This window comes from Leptodactylus fuscus, chromosome 6, assembly GCF_031893055.1.
Source record: "Leptodactylus fuscus isolate aLepFus1 chromosome 6, aLepFus1.hap2, whole genome shotgun sequence".
Taxonomy (NCBI): domain Eukaryota; kingdom Metazoa; phylum Chordata; class Amphibia; order Anura; family Leptodactylidae; genus Leptodactylus; species Leptodactylus fuscus.
In genome coordinates, this window is record NC_134270.1 from 138,206,201 (window position 1) to 138,225,254 (window position 19,054).

General features: G+C 43.1%; 2 protein-coding genes across 2 annotated transcripts in view; both read left to right on the forward strand.

Annotated features, from left to right (window-relative positions):
• The window catches only part of TUBG1 (tubulin gamma 1), a 549,244-nt gene that overhangs the window by 239,077 nt on the left and 291,113 nt on the right, over positions 1–19,054 (forward strand). The window lies entirely within an intron of this gene.
• CNTNAP1 (contactin associated protein 1) overlaps positions 1–19,054 on the forward strand; it is a 67,831-nt gene that overhangs the window by 28,742 nt on the left and 20,035 nt on the right. Inside the window, exons 2-10 of the mRNA XM_075277340.1 lie at positions 2,314–2,415; positions 2,553–2,749; positions 5,464–5,611; positions 8,915–9,118; positions 9,232–9,416; positions 11,071–11,211; positions 13,903–14,164; positions 15,050–15,199; positions 18,402–18,573. Of these exons, the coding sequence (XP_075133441.1) occupies positions 2,314–2,415; positions 2,553–2,749; positions 5,464–5,611; positions 8,915–9,118; positions 9,232–9,416; positions 11,071–11,211; positions 13,903–14,164; positions 15,050–15,199; positions 18,402–18,573 (1,561 nt within the window). The remainder of the gene's footprint in view (positions 1–2,313; positions 2,416–2,552; positions 2,750–5,463; positions 5,612–8,914; positions 9,119–9,231; positions 9,417–11,070; positions 11,212–13,902; positions 14,165–15,049; positions 15,200–18,401; positions 18,574–19,054) is intronic.

Sequence of the window (19,054 nt, forward strand, 5' to 3'; positions counted from 1 at the left end):
ATAATGTAGTAATGAATTTTAGGATATGCATGAAGGTGAGATCCAAGATGAAAATTATAGTCTTAACCTGTCACCAGAAACCTTTCTGGAGAAAACTGAAAAAAATTCAGGGCTTCCAAAACTTTCTGATAGAAAACTTCTAGCCTGGGAGGAAGTAAAATTGAATCCCTTCCTACAGGTGACTTTCCAGTGTCAGAAATCTTGCAATTTAGCTCTTCGAAAATTTATGAGGAGTTTCACTTAGGACATCCAACCTCTGTCCTGGACGTGGAAATGTCTGACGTTGTCTTCAAGGAGATCTCTCTCTAAAACTCCCAAAAATGATTTCCCCTTTTGTAAGATAACTCCTTCATGAGGTTATAAAGTTTGGCTTCAAATAAATTGGAACAAACTCCAGATTTCATAGATCTCACAAGATTGTCACCTGACCAGGGTTTTAACCAAAGGACTCGCCAACTGGCTGTAGACAGTGCCATGGCTCTAGAGGATGAAGTACCGTATATACTCGAGTATAAGCCGACCCAAATATAAGCCGAGGCCCCTAATTTCACCACAAAAAAACTGGGAAAACCTATTGACTCGAGTATAAGCCGAGGGGGGAAATGCAGCAGCTACTGGAAAATTTCAAAAATTAAAATGTTCGGAGTTTTTGGGTGCAGTAGGTGCTGGGTGCTGGGGAAGGGGAGCTTCCCTGAGCTTGAGGACTGGGATTTTTTTCCCCCACTTGGAATTCAGCCTGGCTGAATATAGGGGATCTGCAGTGCTCCTATTAACCCCTTCCCGATGGAACAGGAGCACTGCAGATCCCCTATATTCAGTAGACCGGACACTGTCAGACACAGGGATACCCAATGTATTTGTGTTTCACAGTCATTTTCTACTTTTATATGTATTCTAGGGAAAGGAGGGATTTAGAACTTTTATTTATTTATTTTTATTATATTTTTATATTCTTCCTTTTTTTTTTTACTATTTTATGGGAGATTCTATACATTACTATTGTAGCTGGTCATAGACTAAACCCCCCCCCCCCCAAAAAAAAAAAAAAAAAAAGGAATTTTTTTTTTTGCTTCACTCGAGTATAAGCCGAGGGGGCTGAAAAACTAGGCTTATACTCGAGTATATACGGTATATCAATTGAAGGTCGGCAACACAAAAGGAGTCAATGGCTAGACTGCTATATCTAAAGGATGAAAGAATCTTGTCTCTCTTAACTCAGGTGCTCCACAGGCAATAGAGAAGTCGTATTATTTTGACAGGGTTGTGACTCTCGCTGCTTTTAAGTTTAGAGAGTCCACTGTAAAATGGGATTTTATTATTTCATGCTGGTTGTTATTATATTAGCAGTAATGTATAATGAGGTCCTGTGGATTATGGAGCAGCGGGAGGAGGCAAAAAGCAGCAGCCAAGGAAGTAAGGCATGTCACTGCTTTGCCCTCAATGCTCTGAGCTTTGGATGTACTGGATGTCGTGAGAGAATCGCATTAACCCTTTACAAACCCCTGTCTCCTCCTGCAGCAGAATAACCCATATCTTGTAATGTTTCCCAGTAGCCCCCACCCTTTGTTAATGTTATTCCTCATACTATGGACACATATTCTTAAGTGGCGTTCACACTAGCGTCAGTGTCCGACAGCTAGTGTCCGATGCTAATGTCCGCGCAAGATTTTAGCATCGGACACTTGCTGTGTCTGTTTACAATTTGCATTATTTTAAATGGGATATCATGCAGTGTCCTTTCTGTCCGTGTGTGTCCTTAAGTGCCCGTTTACAAAGATGTCCGATTTTCAAGCATCGGACACTAGCTGTTGACACCGACACTAGTGTGAAACCAGCTTTGCAAAAATATATTACTATACTACTATTATATATACTATATATACTATTATATCCAATGACAAACTGGCTTATTTTCATAGAGGGTCCCTCAAGTTCCATAAAAGTCTGGGGTATTTGGCTTGACCCCCATTCTACTATATTGGTTACTGACCCTTAATCCCGGAGTCCTTGTTCTAGATTTTAGTTCTACTGTTTTTTTTTTACAGTGAGTCTGGTTATTGTCATGACAAGTGTGATGTAGAACATCTAAGGACCTTTATTGTTACGATTGCATTGTATTGAAACTTGTACTGTACTGTACACTTTTCTTGCCCTTGTGTATATGAGGTCATTGTTTGACCTTGGTCTGCAACATAGTCAATAAAACGAATAAAAAAATATATATGGATGATCTTATCATGGCTGGAGGGGGGGGGGGTGTCGGGGTGCTAGGCTTCCCTTGTAAAAACATTTGTTTTTTGTTTTTTTTTTCAGAATGGTGCTACAATGACCTGGTCTCCCCCTTATACTTCACATCATTTGAGTCTTCCTCAAGATACTCTATTTTTTATGCAGCAAACTTTGCACGACTTTATGGTAAGTAAATCTAAGAATATCAGCATACGTTGCAATAAAATATAAAGGGTGCATAAACCATATCCTGGCCAACCCAAAAGTTTTAGGTTTTCTATTTAGAGTATTACGGTAACCATTTATGTGTTCTCTATTTGCAGGTAGCAGTGGGTGGTCTCCTGCCCCTGGGGATAAAAATCCATGGCTTCAAATAGACCTGAAAAGGAAATATAAAATAATGGGAATTGCCACTCAGGGAACACATAACACTTATTATGACTGGGTTACCAAGTATATCCTGCTTTATGGCGACCGTCCTGATACCTGGAAACCGTTCTTTCAGCAAGGCACCAACTGGGTAAGCATCACACGGAGACATGAACACTCCATCTACAATATCCCTCATGTCACCCCATTCTAGAACGCCCCCTGTTACTAATGTCTGTAAACGCGATCGCATGGCTAGGGCTTGGATTTTACTATAGCAATGAGATGGGATAAAACACACAGATTCAATTATTGTGTGGACCAATATTATTTCCATATAGTCTACATATGTATGAAGGCAAGATTGTAGGATCACAGCACGAATTTGTAATGGAGGAAGTCGGCAGGTGAACATGGATTCCACTACTGGGGCTTAACCCCAGAGAAACCCAAATACACATGATCTAAAGTGCATTTTAACATATCATCATAGTGGGGTATGGTTTGGTTTGGGCAAGGAAAGGAGGAATTCGGGGCATTTAGAGGATGATCCAGGTCAATGGTGTGTATAGTACATTTGTATGATGTAGGTGGAATGGCAAAGGCGTTGGCATTGGAGAAGTGGCGTAACTAGGAATGGCGGGGGCCCCGTGGCTTTTGACATGGCCCCACCGACACCGACGCCGAAGACCTCGACCGACCCCCTCCTATGCATTTCTGCGTGTTCTATTATGCCCCATAGTGGCCCCTGCACACAGTATTATCCCCCATAGTGGCCCCTGCACACAGTATTATACCCCATAGTGGCCCCTGCACACAGTATTATCCCCAATAGTGGCCCCTGCACACAGTATTATGCCCCATAGTGGCCCCTGCACACAGTATTATACCCCATAGTGGCCCCTGCACACAGTATTATCCCCAATAGTGGCCCCTGCACACAGTATTATCCCCCATAGTGGCCCCTGCACACAGTATTATACCCCATAGTGGCCCCTGCACACAGTATTATCCCCCATATTGGCCCCTGCACACAGTATTATCCCCAATAGTGGCCCCTGCACACAGTATTATGTCCCACTGTGGACACCCATAAACAATTATTATACTCTGGGGTCTTTTCAGACCCCAGAGTATATTAATAGGAGACCCGGGGGAATAAAAACATAAAAAACCACTGTTACTTACCTGTCCCCGGCTCCTATGCTGTCTTCTCCGTTGCCTTCTCCTCTGCTGTCCTTGACGTCGGACGTCACATGACCCGGGACGCAGGCCGGGTTCATGTGACGTCAGAGACGTCAGGAAGGAGGCCTGGTAGGATCGTGGAGAGGTAAGTAACTGTTTTTTATGTTTCTTACCTCTCTCGGGCCGCTGATCATTATACTTGGGGGTCTGAAAAGACCCCTGAATAAAATGATAGCAGCGGTAGCGTCTGTCACTGGGCCCCTAATGTCCCGGGCCCTGTGGCAGCTGCCTCTGCTGCTATGGCGGTAGTTACGCCACTGCATTGGAGGATATCCGGAGGCTGTGAGTAGAAGTGTTCTGTAGAGTCAATAAACTCCTCCAGCTCTCCTCCTGGGCTGGTGCAGAGCTAAGGGGCCTGAAGGGTATCTGATGGCGGTGGTAGTCTTCCCCCGGAGGAAGGCCTAATGGTCTTCAGTCCCCTGAGCTAGATGGGAGTCATAGTGCCCATAGTGGTAGGTGACTCTGGAGCCTGGTGGTTGCAGGGAAACAGTTTACACAACTTTAATGGATAGTGATGCAAAACAGCAACCAACAGCTTTCACCACAGATTGAGGTGCAGATCTTATTGAGAAGTCCACTGTTGGTTCCACCAGTTTGTACTTTAGTGTATCTTTCTCTCAATATATGCACCAGTCTATTTCACTCTACCCAAGATGCTCTGTCCTGTCTGTCCTGTGGCATAGGAGGATCAGTACTCTAAGGTCTCTGTTGTGAATGTCCTTCCACTCCACAAAATGGCGCTTCAACACTTCTCCTAACACGTCTTCACATCTGTGTTGGAATTTCTATTTATATTTCGATTTATACTGAAACCGAATAGACACCTGGCCGACCCCATTATAGTCCATTTCTTTAGTAGACAGGCTCTCTGTCTTTTGGGTCTCCATGTGGGTCTCCGAACGATGGAGAGCCAACACGCTAATGGGAGCCTAGAACCAACTGGAAATTTTTTCAGTGCAATTCCTGTGCCTTCTTCACGTCTTAGGGAGTTAGTTTGGAAAACCCATAGAGATAAAGGAAAGGTTCTTAAAGAGGAGAGTAATTTATCCACGGGGATGCTGAAGTCACCCATAATGAATGCCGATAAGTCACAAAGGAGGAAGTCTGAGATTCTGCAGAAGAGTGATCAATAAAATGACAGGAAGACAGGAATGACAGGAAGACAGTAAAGGATTGTAAGAGAAAACAGAGACAATGGGTGGTAGAGTCTGATAGTGTGAACATCTGCTTATTATAGCTATAGGTGTATACTCATGGTAGCAAAATATGTCCAAATATTCTATGTATGTGAGTACAGGGCAGCGTATAAGACACCACTATATGGTGCAGGAAAAACTGCTCCCCCATGAATACAGCAGACCTGTCCTCTATAGTCTATCAGTATTCTTATTAGGCATCATATAGGTTATCATATAGGTTACCTATAGCTGTAATAAGCAGCTCTTACATAGGGCAGCATATTAAACTAAAATATTTAGGTATTTATAACACATAGACGGTCACAGTATGTCATGTATTAATGATGTATCTTCATGTATTATGGAAATGAATTGAGTGTCATTGTGCATACATCTTCTATCCATGTTACTTAGTGTTATTTTGTTCTTTTGTCTGAAATAGACATTTTTTGGCAATGTTAATACATCGGGCGTCATGGAGCACCGCCTCTACTATCCCATCAGGACACGTTATGTGCGTTTCATCCCTGTAGCCTGGAATCCAAGGGGAAAGATTGGGCTTCGGGTTGCACTTTATGGCTGTGAAAGTAGTAAGTTGACAACTTTAGCTAATAGGCTTTAATTTGTGTGTTTTTTGTATCAGTCACATGAACAGTATTGTGTAAAAGATTTAGGCAGGTGTAGAAAAATGCTGCACAGTAATAATACTTAACAATATTCACTAAATGAAGAAAAGAGACATCTAAATCCCATCAATATTTGGTGTGACCTTTGCCCTTTATCTTCCATAAATTTTTCTTGGTACTTACAGACAGTTTTTGAAGGAGCCCAGCAGGGAGGTTGTTCTCGCCATCTTGGAGAACGAAGCCCAGATCTTCTGTGGATGTAGGCCTGCTCCATTCCTTCTGGCTCTTCATGAGAACCCAGACAGACTGGAAGATGATGAGATCAGGGCTCTGTGGGGGCCGGATCATCACTTCCAGGACTCCTCCTCTGGAGAGCAAAGGTCGCTCCAAATATTGATAGGATTTAGATTTCTGTTTTGTTAATTCACCTAATTTTGATAATTGACAAAGATAAACTATCAATCCTTCTTTCTGAAAGTGTTCTTACTTTACAGCATTTTACATACCTGCCTACTACATAGCATGGAGGAGATCACTGTCCACATAACAATAGGGTGATCACTGTCCACATAACAATAGGGTGATCACTGTCCATATAACAATAGGGTGATCACTATCCACATAACAATAGGGTGATCACTATCCACATAACAATAGGGTGATCACTATCCACATAACAATAGGGTGATCACTGGCCACATAACAATAGGGCTATCGATGTCCACATAACAATAGGGTGATCACTATCCATATAACAATAGGGTGATCACTATCCACATAACAATAGGGTGATCACTATCCATATAACAATAGGGTGATCACTGTCCATATAACAATAGGGTGATCACTATCCACATAACAATAAGGTGATCACTATCCACATAACAATAGGGTGATCACTATCCACATAACAATAGGGTGATCACTATCCACATAACAATAGGGTGATCACTATCCACATAACAATAGGGTGATCACTATCCACATAACAATAGGGTGATCACTATCCACATAACAATTAGGTGATCACTATCCACATAACAATAGGGTGATCACTATCCATATAGCAATAGGGTCATCACTGTCCACATAACAATAGAGTGATCACATAACAATAGGGTGAGCACTGTCCAGATAATAATATGGCTATCCATGTCCACATAACAATAGGGTGATCACTATCCACATAACAGTAGGGTGATCACATAACAATAGGGTGATCACTATCCATATAACAATAGGGTGATTACTATCCATATATCAATAGGGTGATCACTATCCACATAACAGTAGGGTGATCACATAACAATAGGGTGATCACTATCCATATAGCAATAGGGTGATCACTATCCCTATAACAATAGGATGATCACTGGCCACATAACAATAGGGCTATCGATGTCCACATAACAATAGGGTGATCACTATCCATATAGAAATAGGGTGATCACTATCCACATGACAATAGGGTGATCACTATCCATATAGAAATAGGGTGATCACTATCCATATAACAATAGGGTGATCACTATCCATCTAGAAATAGGGTGATCATTGTCCACATAACAATAGGGTGATCACTATCCATATAACAATAGGGTGATCATTGTCCACATAACAATAGGATGATCACTATCCATATAGAAATAGGGTGATCATTATCCATATAGAAATAGGGTGATCATTGTCCACATAACAATAGGGTGATCACTATCCATATAACAATAGGGTGATCATTGTCCACATAACAATAGGGTGATCACTATCCATATAGAAATAGGGTGATCATTGTCCACATAACAATAGGGTGATCACTATTCACCGCCTATTGCTTTCCTTGATGAATGCAGCTCAGTATTAATGAAATGTAAATGCAACTGATGAAGCAAGAAATTATTTTCACGGATGAATTAAGCAAATGAAGATCAGTGATAGATTGTGAATTCTGAATAGGTATAAGGTCTTAAAAAACAATAATACTTTTCCATCTTAGGCCTGGTTCACAGCTGCGTTTGGTATTCCGTTTGGGGAGCCCCGAATGGAATACCAAATGCATTGACAAGCAGTGAGCTTATGTGTACTGTGCGATGTCCACACGAGTCATGTGGAGAGGAAAGTACTATGATCTACTTTCCTCTCCACATGACTCGTGCGGACACCGTGCGGAAAATACACGGACCCGATTATAGTCTTTCATTGCTCAATGTGTTTGGTATTCCATTCGAGGGGTCCCCATGCGGATTTCCTGAACAGAATACTGAATGCAAATGTGAAACAGACCTTAAAGGGTATGTACAACTTTTGTAATGGGAAAACTATGTTAGATAGCTCTGTGTACATCAAGAGTTTTCTCAACCTGCTTGTGCATCTTCTAGTTCAGAGCTCAGTGGGTGTTCCTTGCAAAACAAGCTTCTTTCTCCTGTCTTGCTCTCAATGCCTATGCTTCTTTGTTCATTCTTCTATCACACTGATATAAGTGTACAAGCTGTGATTTTTTTTATCTCAATATCTTTTTATGGATATTCATGATAGATGTAAACCATGCTGCATTTGTGGGAATAACATTAACCTGCTGTGTTTTCAGTGTGTTCAGAAGTTGGTTAGCAAGAAGCAGGGGGCAGAGGGAAGTAAGTAATACATAAAGATAGGTACATATGGTAGAATATTTTTAATAAAGACTGTTAGCAAAGTTGTACAACTATTATATATATTTGGACCTACCATTTCCATTGTTAGTATTCTAACTTTAAGAGGACCTTTCACCACCTCCAACAAGTCCAGTTCTTTGCATCATTTAGTAGTTGTTGCTCTATTAATTCCAGCACAGTTGGATTTTTTTTCTCTAGCCCACACCGTTCCTGAGCAATCAATGCTGTTAATTAATGGTGCCCAATATGTTACACTCTGTACTGTCAGGAAGGCAGCATCAGGCAGAACAGACAAGGTGATTCTGAGCTCTGACACTGGCTGCCTCTGATTGGAGTTCTGAGTCACGCCCCCTGCCTGACATCACCCACCTAACATTACATAGCACATCAGGCACCAAAACTACCTGCACTGATTGCTTAAGAAAGGCGGGATCTAGAGAGAAAATTCCAACTGTTCTGGAATCAGTGGAGATGTTAAGAACTGTCGTTGGTGGAGGTAGTGAAAGGTCCTATTTAATCCAAGAACCAAGTAAAGAAATGTCCAGATAAGTAATAGACAGCCTCAGTCAACATGGCCACTTCATTGTGTGTACGATAACAATTTTCTTTTCCTCTTCAGACCATGACGTCTTGTCTTTTGATGGCGATGACCTCATTTCTTACCAATTCAGAAGAAAGACCAATAGGACTTTACAGGATGATATTTCTTTCAATTTCAAGACCTTGGAGAAGGATGGGGTGCTGATGCATGCAGAAGGCTCACAAGGAGACTACATCACGCTGGAGCTTCATAAGGCGCAAATGATCTTCCGAATTAGCCTGGGTATGCTTGTATTGCCTTCAGAGATTACTAAGACAATACTTGTATATTGATCTTCGCTTTTCCTTGGATATCTCAATCTAAGATAACGTCAATACTTTGTATTTCTACTACAGGAGACAGCCCTCTCCAAACTGTAGATGGTCACACAGTTGCCACACTAGGAAGCCTGTTAGATGACCAGCACTGGCACTCGGTACATATCCGGCGAAATTTGCGTGATCTCAACATAACATTGGATGGAGAAACACAGAGAATACGATTGAAGGGGCACTTCGACCAGCTAGATCTGGATAAAGAGGTAGTACTCAGCATTTTTTGTTATCGCTCATGTTTCACTGGGCATTTTGGTGCAATGAGGGTGGAGGCCTTATGTTTAGTTAGGCATAAAAATTGGTCAAGGAGAGATGGAGATATTTTAAAATCAATTTATGCAACATGGGTTTATTTACATGTGAGCTGTTCCGTAGAATTGATGAAAATCTAAGCTTGTAGTAGACTGATGCTTACTCATCCAGTGTTATCGCTTCCTCGATCAGTTTGCGTGATCATGTACTTTCCGGGTCAGCAGAATTTTCTCTACAGCCAGGCAAAAAGAAATCCACCAGTGAAAGGGGGAATTAAAAAATCTATCCTTAATAACCACTAATGTCCTAGGCTAAGCAGAGTCCAATGTAGGAAAAATTGGAAGGGCACTCACCCACACCGAGGCTCATCTTCATAAAAGACTTCTTTTATTAAGGTAGCACATCTTTAAAAACAATTCGTGCAGGGAGGGAAAAACAGCATAGAATGGCAAGCAGGCAACAGCCGTTTCGCGCAGCTATGTGCGCTTTCTCAAGCCTTAGAATTGCATTGCACAATTGACCATTTCTCCCCTTAAAGTGTTTTTCAGGCAGAAAATGTTTTTTTTTATTTCTATAAAAAAAGGTCTGTTAGTACTATTAATGGGTTAATAAGTGCACCATATACCTTTAGCAAAGTTTTGAGTGATTTCTGGGTGTCTCTAGGAGCTCCTGGTATCTTCTGCATTTGTTTACAAGGTTCAGCTTCCTGCTATGTAACTTCCACACTAACCCCTCTCACCTCACTCCCCCCCCTCCTTTCTCACTCCGTTCTCCCTCCTTCCCTCCCATACACTCCCCTGTCTCTCTAGCTATCCCACCAACCTCCCGACCCCATTATACTTATGGGTCTTCCTTCTAGTCTTTCTCCCTGTTTTCTGACTGTCGGTGCGTTCTCTTGTTCCAGCACTGCTCTGTGCTCTGCAGCAACGATCCACCTCTCCTGTGTCGGCGTGGGAGTTGCACTGTAGAGGTGGATCATCGGCTGCAGAGCACAGAGCAGCGCTGGGACTATTGAGCGCACCGACAGTCAGAAAAAAGGGAGGAGCCATCCAGTCGGAGGAAGACTGGAAGGAAGAGAGGTAAGTATGATGGGGGAAAGTAGTAGTGATGTTCCGTTTTTGGAAATGGGGATATGAATCATCACAGGATAACCAGCAAATGTCCCTGGGGCGGTCACATGACTGCCCCAGGAATATGGGTAAATATACATTTTTGATAAATTATGTAATTTAGAAAGTAGGTGGGGGAAGGGTGTTTAGATTAGTGTAAGGATTAGCTTTTATCCCGGACAACCCCTTTAATTCATATGGAGACCAAGAGCCAGAGAGTCAATTTTTGTAATGTAGGGTTCAGTCTAAAGAGGTCGCCTTGTTACTGGTAGATGGGCTCATATTTGATAAAAATGTGTGCTAAGAACTTGCATTATATATGCAGGCGGCATCCTACGTTATGCTGTTTGCAATTTTTTGCATTTGCATTGCAGCCATAGTAATATGTACCTGCACATATCATATATATTGTTTGGCAGTGCTGACTATTTTTATGTGTTTGTTGTATAACCAATAATATCTAGCCTGTATTTTTAGGACTTTATTTTTGCATTTGCAGATTTTCTTTGCTGGTATTTTACATGAAGGAAAAGCTATAACTTACAAGCAGAACTTCCGCGGCTGCCTGGAGAACATTGTCTTTAATAATGTGCACATTGCGGATCTGGCAAGGAGAAATAAATCATCTATTCGCTTCATGGTGTGTCCAGAGAGGAGTATTACGTGGATTTGTAGAGAGGAGCAGTCACACAAAGTGACAGCGTGCATCCTTTTTCTATTGATCGCCCTATTTGTCCACATCATCTGTCGGAAACATCACTTATATTCATTTGTTCACAATGTCATTGACTCCGCTGCATCTTCTGAGATATTTCACAGCAAATGAATTCTTTAACGCCTATTTTTAATCAACTTAAACTTAATACTAACATATAATTATTAGTAAAACCTGTCAGCAGATTTATGCTGCTATAGTTTCCAGGACACGTGTTTTTTTAACAGCTAGCACACTGACCCATTTATTTCTATGGCTGAATTCACATACCGGTGTATGCAGTCAGCCCAGGGCAAGACTCAGGACGAATCATATACCTGTCCCAGTGGTGTAACGTGGAATGGCGCGGCTCCAAGGAGAACATTTCACATGGGCCCCCCTTTCCTATCAACACCTCCCCATCCCAAAGACCCCGACCGATCGATCACCTACCCCCACATTGCTGCATACACTATTATGCATAATAGTGGTCCCTTTACACACTATTATGTCCCATCATGGCCCCTGCACACACTATTATGCCCCATAGTGGCCCCTACACACAGTATTATGCCCCATAGTGGCCCCTGCACACAGTATTATCCCCAATAGTAGCCCCTGCACACAGTATTATGTCCCATAGTGGCCCCTGCACACAGTATTATCCCCCATAGTGGCCCCTACACACAGTATTATCCCCCATAGTGGCCCCTGCACACAGTATTATGTCCCATAGTGGCCCCTGCACACAGTATTATCCCCCATAGTGGCCCCTACACACAGTATTATCCCCCATAGTGGCCCCTGCACACAGTATTATGCCCCATAGTGGCCCCTGCACACAGTATTATACCCCATAGTGGCCCCTGCACATAGTATTATCCCCCATAGTGGTCCCTGCACACAGTATTATGTCCCATAGTGGCCCCTGCACACAGTATTAAGCCCCATAGTGCCCGCTTCACACAGTCTTATGCCCCATAGTGGCCCCTCCACACAGTATAATGCCCCATAGTGGCCCCTGCACACAGTATTATGCCCCATAGTGGCCCCTCCACACAGTATTATGCCCCATAGTGGCCCCTGCACACAGTATTATGCCCCATAGTGGCCCCTGCACACAGTATTATACCCCATAGTGGCCCCTGCACACAGTATTATGTCCCACAGTGGCCCCTGCACACAGTATTATCCCCCATAGTGGTCCCTGCACACAGTATTATGTCCCATAGTGGCCCCTGCACACAGTCTTATGCCCCATTGTGGACCACCCATATTAATTATTATACTCTGGGGTCTCCTGATCTCCGGCGCATACCTTGCTGATGTCAGCCATCTTCAATGATGGAAGAGACGTCACTTGAGCTGGGCTTGCATTGCGACGCATAAGGACGCAAGCCCGGCCCATGTGACGTCTGGGACTTCACCAAGTAGGTCCGAAGCCTGCCAGAGCCCAGGAGGGGTAAGTAATAGTGTTTTATATGTTCCTTCACCTATCCTAGCCCTATGATTATTATACTTAAGGGGTCTGAAAAGATGGGGTAAGTTTACATGTTGTAGTGAAAATGCCTTTATGAAAATTGACAAATGGTGTTTTTTCACTGCAATTTTGCACAAATTATAGTAATAATCGCAATTTGACCGTAACCTGTGAACTCTGTTACCAGTGGGATTTGGTTTTCAGCATTGTTGGTATATTTATAATCAGCACCAAATGACAATCCGCTCAGACATGGGATGATTTTGGATAAAGGCATGTTTCCCTATGGGCGGGATGTGCGCCTCCGTAATTAGTTTACAAGCGCCTGCAGCTGCCTCTTTACTCAGATCCGAGAGCGCTAATGAATTCCATGCTGGGCTGAATCAATAATTTCCCACAATTTATGCCAATTGTCCTTTATATACCATGAATATTCAGTAAGTGAATGTGTGCGCTGTAGCTGGAGTCATGTTTATGTTTCACTTACTCTTACATTATAATACAATGCAAGGGGTAAAGGTCATTTAAAGTGATAGCTCTATTGTACACTGTCGGCTGTCCCTTAGTTCGGGCTCTAACACCAGCTTGTAGACCCGCGACAGTGAAAAGTGGTCATGTGACATCTGTTTTTTTCCCATGGTGTTTATACCACATGGGACCCCAGCCTCATACAGCTATTATTCACTGTCATGAAAGAACGCCCCATTCCGTGGGTTTTAATGGACTCATATAGACATTTTTCATGGACCCTAGGGGGGGGGGGTATTTATTAACTGCGCCTTTTTTATGTGAATTATTTTGTAGGCTCTGATTTTTTGGCAGTGGATGTTATAGAATCTATTCCCGACATACACTGTTATAATATGGCAGATGTTGGGTACTTAAATATGGCAGCTGTTGCAACCCATCGCTAATGCCCACAATCAGTTCATTTTTGCCATGGATCTCCAGCCCTGGAACGAAATCCAGGGCCAGTGACCCATTGCCATGACAGCCAGGAGCTTATTGAAGGCTCCCAGGCTTGTCTAACATTGAGTTGTAGTATAGGCTGCACTATGCAGCCTGTAATACAAATAGTGGTAATTTGCAATGCACAGTCTTCATATGTTGGCACTTTATAAATGAATAAGTAAAATTTTCTTTGGGTCACTTCACAGGGTAAGGTGCGTACCTCGTGTGTGGAAATGCCTTATGTTCCTGTCACATTTTCTGGCATTAACAACTATCTAATGGTGCCGGGAGTTCCTGCCAATTTAAAGGTGATGGTGAGCTTTAAATTTCGGACATGGGACACCATTGGTCTTCTGATGTTCACCAATTTTGCCGGTTCTATGGGATCACTGGAAATGGCTCTAAGCGAAGGTCAAATCAATGTGACCATTTTCCAGCCTCATAAAAAGAAGCTGGTGTTTGCGGCCGGTGAGTAGCAGGCCTTGTAGCTTACTTAGTTTTATATCCATTTCTTCTGCCAATAGTGACCTGCTGTAATACTCTAGACATAAATCTAGTAGAACCATGAGGCGGACATGGTGTACAGACATGGTGGATAATTTCTTCTTTGGATTTTCAGGCATCTGTAGCAAAGCTGTGGCATGTTTATGGCAAAATCTGCATGCTTTACATATACTGTAGATCTTTAGTGGATTTGTGCACGTTCCACCCTGACAAGGACATATACACACTGTGATTTGTTTCCATATTGTATCCTGGAAATCTTTAAAGAGAACCTTTTACCAACTCCAGTTCTTAGTATCTGTTAGTAGGTGCTGCTACACTGATTCCAGCACAGTTGGAATTTTTTCACTACCCCCACCATACCTGAGCAATAAACGTTGTTAGTTTTGGTGTCTGATATAATATTTAGTCTCTGTACTGTCAGGAGGGCGATGTGAGGCAGGAGCAGACAAGGGGTGGGATTCTGAACTCTGACACTGACTGTCTCTGATTGGAGCTTTGACTCATGCCCCCTGCCTGACACCGCCCTCCTGACAGTACAGAGATTAAATGGCACATCAGGCACCAAAACTACCTGCACTTGTTGCTCAGGAATGGTGGGGCTACCGAAAAAATTTCAACTGTGCTGGAATCAGGGGAACAGCAACTACTATCAGATGCAAAGAACTAGTGGAGATGTTGAAAGGTTCTCTTTAAATACATGAGTGAGGCCCAGCACGTACAACACCACTTTTAGCCTAGCATTGTGAGACGCAGATTGCAGGTTGTTGTGCTGTAGTAGATTGCTGTCTGAGTGGTTGCACGGCTATGTGGATATATCACAGTCTCTGGTTTCGATCCTTCTTTCAGGGTACCGGCTAAATGATGGCTTCTGGCACTCGGTCTCTTTGGTGGCCAGAGAAAACTCTGCTGTGGTTATAATTGATGAAGATGAAGGCGCACAGTTCAAGATTAACTACCAATTCCAGCTCCGGTCAGGGGATACATATTACTTCGGAGGTAAAAAAAATCTTTGCTATGGACTCGATGTTGAAAAGTGACATACAGATGCTACTTCATTCTTCCACCTAGTGGGAAAATTTATTAAGACTGGCATTCTTTAGAGCCCCTTTAAAGATTTTCTTAGTGATGACATCTTTGATCTAGATCACTTGCCAATGGATACGACCATCAATGCAGGAGCTTTGTATGCTCTGAAACCCGGCCATGATTTAGTTATTGTGGCTGGCTTATGTGAGTGACATCACCAGTCCCTCTCCAGCGACAACTGGGGACACTGAGTGGTTTCAGCAGTTACGTGGGGTGTAGGACTTCTGGCAAGGTGACGAGACTGGTGGCATACATTACACGCTATGGCCATTGTCTCTGTCGTTCAAGTCTGCCGCGAGATCCAAACAATGGAGAGTCGGACCGTTAAAACAACGGTTACACATGGGCATCGGGGTCCCTATTATAGTCAATGTCCGCTGTTTCTAAACCACGCAGGACTTTTCTCTCTGTCGGTTTTCGGTGGTTTCTGTGACGGACTACAGTGCAGATAGGAACCCAGCCTGAGTATAGTATGCTTTTTTTATTTTATACTTTCCATCAACAATTCTTGGGCCACCCCCTTAAGGGTATGTTCACGCAGAAACCTTTTCCAGCTTGTGAACATTCTGCGCGGCTAGTCGCAATGGGATGCCGATGCACCATCGTCGCAGCATTCCACTCCTGATTAGGCCTGAATGAATGGGCCTAAACAGGGGTATGTCTCAAGCCATGGACGCTGCGGCTGAATCAGTCAATGGGAGCCTTTTTTGAAGGCGGATTTTGAGGTGGATCCTCCTGCAAAAATCTCAGTGTGAGTTAACCCTATCTGTGGCTGTAAGGGAACCTGGCCCTGGTTTAGATTTTTCACAGACGCCGTCATACTGAAATATCAGGAAAAAAACAGCACAAAAATAATTCTAGACACCATGATGGAGTCTGATGAACCCTATCATAAGTCAGTGGGGTCTGTCTGGGAAAGTTGACGTTACATACATGGCTAATGAGATGAGCGAACACTGTTTGGATCAGCCGATCTGAACAGCACACTCCCATAGAAATTAATGGAAGCACCTGGCACACAGACTTTGCTGGCGGCCGGCCGCTTAACCCCCCGCGTGCCGGCCGCTTAACCCCCCGCGTGCCGGCCGCTTCCATTCATTTCTATGGGAGCGTGCTGTGAGCGTGCTGTTCGGAATGGCTCTTCCGAACAGTGTTCGCTCATCTCTAAATTGGCTATGAATCGCACAATGCTTAGGTGATACTTTTTTGGGTTTCCCCGGTAGTAGTAGTCGATAGTTGTCCGATTTATTTTTTGGTATTGTACGTAACAGTAAATCTGGACAACTTTGTTATAAACTGGTTAATACATAGACAAAAAGTCCTGGCAATCCTGAACCGTGCGTTTCCCTTATGTAATATCACATTGCGGTTTTCTTCATTTATCATTTATAATGTAGCTTACACGAATTACATCCTGAAATACTCTGCGCCTCTCATAAGAGTCAGGTGCGGAGCTTTTTACAGTCTTTCATTATAATTGTGCCAAATATTTCTCGCAGTTGCTTGAAGGTTGTGAGAATTTCTGTCTTATTTCATCCCCAGAATGATATTCTACTTAAATCTTGTTAGTATGCAGCGTTTCATCTCAATGTGTTGTCTTAGTCTATTACCCGTGAAGGAAGGTGTTCCAGTACTAATATGCCGTACATAATGTTACAGCTGTCACATAGGCGGGTTTGTCACATAGGTATCGTTTTAACACCGTGACGTGAGTGTGACTGCAATGGGTTAAGTTGCTCCACTTACTCAATCCTCTGCTTACCTTATACACGGGTGCAAATTGAGAATAAATCACACCCCAACACTGTCTCTGCACCCCATGTACACAGCCACCAGCTCTTTGAATTCCAGTCAACGGGAACTCAACGCACACATATTCAATTCTTTCTAGCAGGGACAGACATTAAGGCTACCTTCACATCCGCACTGGAGTCTCTGTTGTGTCTGGTGAAAATCGGTGGAGGAGAAAGGACTTTTTCCTCCGCCGGTTTCAATGTCAAATGACGGACACCTGACAGACCCCATTATTGTCAGGGTTCGTGTATAACGGTTTTAGAGGTCCACCTCTCCGTTGTTCTGGTCGCCACATCCAACTGACAGCACTAGTGTGAACCTAAGGTAAATGCTTTAGCGGTTCAGTGCTTATGAAAAAAATACAAAAAGAAACAATAAAATGATATACAACAATCAAACAGTTACACAATAAATGGAAGACATAAGAGAAAAACCTCATTTATAAACTGCAGTCCATATTCCTTGGGGGGCTGGAGGAGATAGAAGAACACCCTCAGACTTGGATGGCTGACGCCCACATGTAAAATGACCAAACTCATGTTTTAGGATTCCAGCCCTCTGTCTCAGGTTTTAGAGCTGCCCTTCTGGGTCATCATCCCAACCACTTGTCCTCACTGGACAATAGATGATAAGGAGACATTCCCATTCATTTATATTAGCCTTCCTGTATGGGATGGAGTAAGGTGCTCAGCACATTTCCGTCTTCCCATCCTTTGAAACTTGTATGACTAAAGTCACATTCTCTCTTTTCCAAGCGACCTGATTCACATTCTCCATTTATAGAACACAGGACTTTTTCCTCCACCAGTTTCAGTTTTAAAACAATGGACACCTGATGGATCGCTTTTTTTTTAGGTCCACCTACCCATTGTTGTGGTCCTCTGGCAGACCAGGACAACGGGTAGGTGACTCTAGTGTGATCCTACAGGCTTCTGGGATGTAAAGTCAGTACTGGTCTTGCACTTCAACAGATTATGGTTGCAGCCAACCTGGCATCCAGATCCTGGATGGGTTTGGCCCAAACCAGTCACATAAATAAGTGATTGAAATTCCAAATGTGAATTGTGACTATTGGTGGACTTCGGGAAGTAGTGAGGGCTCTTGCGTAATAGACATTTGACTGCCCTTCCATCTTCAATGACTGCAATCTGAATACTATCCTAAAGACAGCTGTCCATTTATAGGACCCCCATTACATAATAGTAACGCTTACTATGACATTCTTCTTTTCTATACTTGTGCATGCATGTAACAAACAAATAACTTGGTAACTTGAAGAACATCATCACATTTCTTCACCACCATTTTCTTTTCACAGGTTGTCCCAAACCAGCTGCAGGCTCGGGCTGCTATTCCAACCAGACGGCGTTTCATGGCTGCATGCAACTGATAAACGTGGACGGACAACCTGTTGACTTCCATCGTATGCAGCTGGGGTGGCTGGGGAGGTTCTCCGAAGTCATGTTTAATGTCTGTGCAATTGCCGACAGGTATTTATAACAATTTTAGTTTTTACGGTGCAGAATTGTATAGCTGGAGGTCCCACCAGTACCATGCCTTCATCTTTACTGCCTTCTTAGGCCTTATTCAAATGTCCACAGTCGTCGCTTCCAATAGAGGGCAGCATAGAGTCAGTTCTCCCTAGACTGTGCTGATGAGATCCAATCAGATCGAAACAGCGCCATCCGCAGTTGGAATGACACTGACTTGGCAAAATCCTGCATCATTGCAATTAAAGGCTTGTTGGAAAGTCAGGCATGATGTTCAAGGGAGCTGCTTCCAATAGAGGGCAGCATAGAGGCAGTGTTTCCCTATTTACATCCTGGGAAACACATTTGCATATTTTTCCCATAATCCCCCACAGTGGAGCAAAAATGGCTTTATAATACTCTACACACCTACATGGTGGTCTCTCCCTAAGGAGTGACAATATCCCCATCATTCAGTCGTCAGAGGCATCTCTTTGTTTTT